The 2,500-nt window shown below is 39.9% G+C and overlaps 1 protein-coding gene across 1 annotated transcript in view; it reads left to right on the forward strand.

The window, feature by feature from the left end:
* The window catches only part of LOC119596375 (nose resistant to fluoxetine protein 6-like), a 24,959-nt gene that overhangs the window by 8,112 nt on the left and 14,347 nt on the right, over window positions 1–2,500 (forward strand). Inside the window, exons 2-4 of the mRNA XM_037945590.1 lie at window positions 1,033–1,199; window positions 1,635–1,800; window positions 2,416–2,500. The exon at window positions 2,416–2,500 is cut by the window's right edge and continues 69 nt beyond it. Of these exons, the coding sequence (XP_037801518.1) occupies window positions 1,033–1,199; window positions 1,635–1,800; window positions 2,416–2,500 (418 nt within the window). The remainder of the gene's footprint in view (window positions 1–1,032; window positions 1,200–1,634; window positions 1,801–2,415) is intronic.

The raw sequence follows: 2,500 nt of genomic DNA on the forward strand, positions 1-2,500 counted from the left end.
GTATTGTTTGTGATATCATTACCATCATTTTGCAACGTATATTACATGCCCGCTTTTATATGAGTGCACATTACAGTAAACAGGATACATAGTACATGGGTTAGACATATCGTTAACTTTTAAGAAACTGTTCATCTGCTACATTTTCCGGGAAGACTCCAAACATTCAAACAAGACATTGAATATTACAAAAACCCAATTAACAAAAGCGTCAGTCGATCTACATGGCCTCCAAAAAGTTGGCGCTTCAGCAAAGATCAACAAAAATGCACAATACATATTCCAGCAAAATAAAACTTGTACTTCATCATTTTTTGACAATGATTAGGTAGTGAGATTAACAAGCATTCTATGATTTAGAGAAACAAAATCTCACTCGTGACACCTAAAATACGGGTCACTACGGGTGGATTCGAATGTTTTTGGCGCGCAAAGCTGAAGCGAAATTGGTTGGGTTGTGTAAAATGTGACTTATTTAAGAGGTGGTTCATATTTTTATTTTCATTTATTTATCATTATTATTATTATTATTATTATTATTATTATTATTATTATTATAATTATTATTATTATTATTATTGTTTATTTACTTATTTATTTATTATTATTATTATTTTTTTTTTTTTTTTTTTTTTTTTTTTTTTTTGGTATTGCTGTCTTTATTTGGTTGGGTTGAGTAAAATGTGACATATTAAAAAGGTGGTTTTTATTTTTATTTATTATTATTATCTATTTAATATCATTTTTTTTTGTATTGCTGTCTTTATGTGGAAAGAAATTATTAGTTTCGTTAGCTTTGTGGGTGGTAATACTACGAACGAAAATTATCCTGTTTGATCTTTCACGTTTTTAGTGTCTGTCTGTCTTCCTTCCTCCCCCTCCCTCTCTCTCTTGCTCTTCCTACTCTTCCTCTCCCTCTTCCCTCCTCCCCCATCCATCTCCCTTCCCCTCCCTCCCTTCCCCCCATCCTCCCTCCCAAAAAACAAATCCAAAATATCTCGTCACATTAACAACCCCTTCTAATTTTTTCAGCAAAAAGACGGACCTCTCGTGGCTAAAAGGCGTCTACCTGCCCTCGACAAACACATCTCTCGTGAACCCTGCCTGTGCTAGCGACGTAGAGGATATTTTACGAGTGTTGGAGTCAACTGCACTTCTGGGCAAGATTGTGGAGGAGGGACATTTCTGGCCGTTATTGTGTAAGTAGGTTGTCTGGTTGAGTACGCGGGCGCGCGCGCGAGTGTGTATGTCTGGTGTTTATGTTTTGTGTTTGCGTATTTTGTTCAGTATATTGATTATAGGCCAAATTTGATAAATATATTTCTATTCTTCCGATGTCCATGCGTAAATTAGTATAGATATTTTAAAATCCAGTAGTATTGTGCCTCTCTTACCCAACTCCCCATCAAGTTTCTCTCTCTCTCTCTCTCTCTCTCTCTCTCTCTCTCTCTCTCTCTCTCTCTCTCTCTCTCTCACTCTCACTCTCTCTCTCTCTCTCTCTCTCTCTCTCTCTCTCTCTCTCTCTCTCTCTCTCTCTCTCTCTCTCTCTCTCTCTCTCTCTCTCTCTCCTTCCCTCCCTCCCCCCCACACTTCCGCCCCTGAACTCTCACCACCTCTCCCTCCCTCCCCAACAGTACCCGACTCATGGGGTAAAGTACCCGACGGCCTCATCTACGGAAACTACCTCCTGTGGGGTATGATGGAGGAGTGCACAGGCCTGGACGTTCATGAGGACCTCGCTTGGCCGTGGAACTACAATGTTACGTTTAAGGGTCGTTATTGCCTGATTTCTACGACTAGGTAATATTATTATGTTTTCTTAGTTGGCGTTGGTGAATAAATAAAGAATATGTGTATGAGTTACTGTCGTTATTGGTCGTCATAAGCGAGTAGGTCGTCGTTTCTATTTTCTAATAATCTTTTCATTATTTGTCCCTAATCCTACTAATTACTCCAGTCACTCTTCGTCGCTGAAGACACACTCTGCAACTCTCCAGTTATTGGTCCCAAACTTTCATGACATTCTTTATTATTCTCCAGTCACTAATCTCTCTCTTATTACACTCTTTATCACATTTAACTACTAACCACACTGTTTACCACAATTTTACCACTAGATACCAATCATACTCTAATCACTCTTACCATTAAGCACTCTTCACCATTAATAAAACTCTTTACCGCCCTTAGCCACACTCTTCATCACACTTTGACCAACTCTTTACCACGTTCTAATCACTCTTCCCCACACTTTAATCACTAACCACACTCTAATCACTCTTCCCCACACTTTAATCACTAACCACACTCTAATCACCCCAATCAACACTACCACAATTTAACCCCCAATTACACTCTTATCCCCCTCCCCACTTCTCTCCAATCGGTCACCAATCACCGCCACGACATCCACAGACAGAGAACCGATGAGAACCAGCAGTTCGAGAGCGCCTCTGACCTCCGATTGGCCAGCGCGCGGGTGGGCGTGGCTCTCACCTAT

Source organism: Penaeus monodon, chromosome 37, assembly GCF_015228065.2.
Source record: "Penaeus monodon isolate SGIC_2016 chromosome 37, NSTDA_Pmon_1, whole genome shotgun sequence".
Classification (NCBI taxonomy): Eukaryota; Metazoa; Arthropoda; class Malacostraca; order Decapoda; family Penaeidae; genus Penaeus; species Penaeus monodon.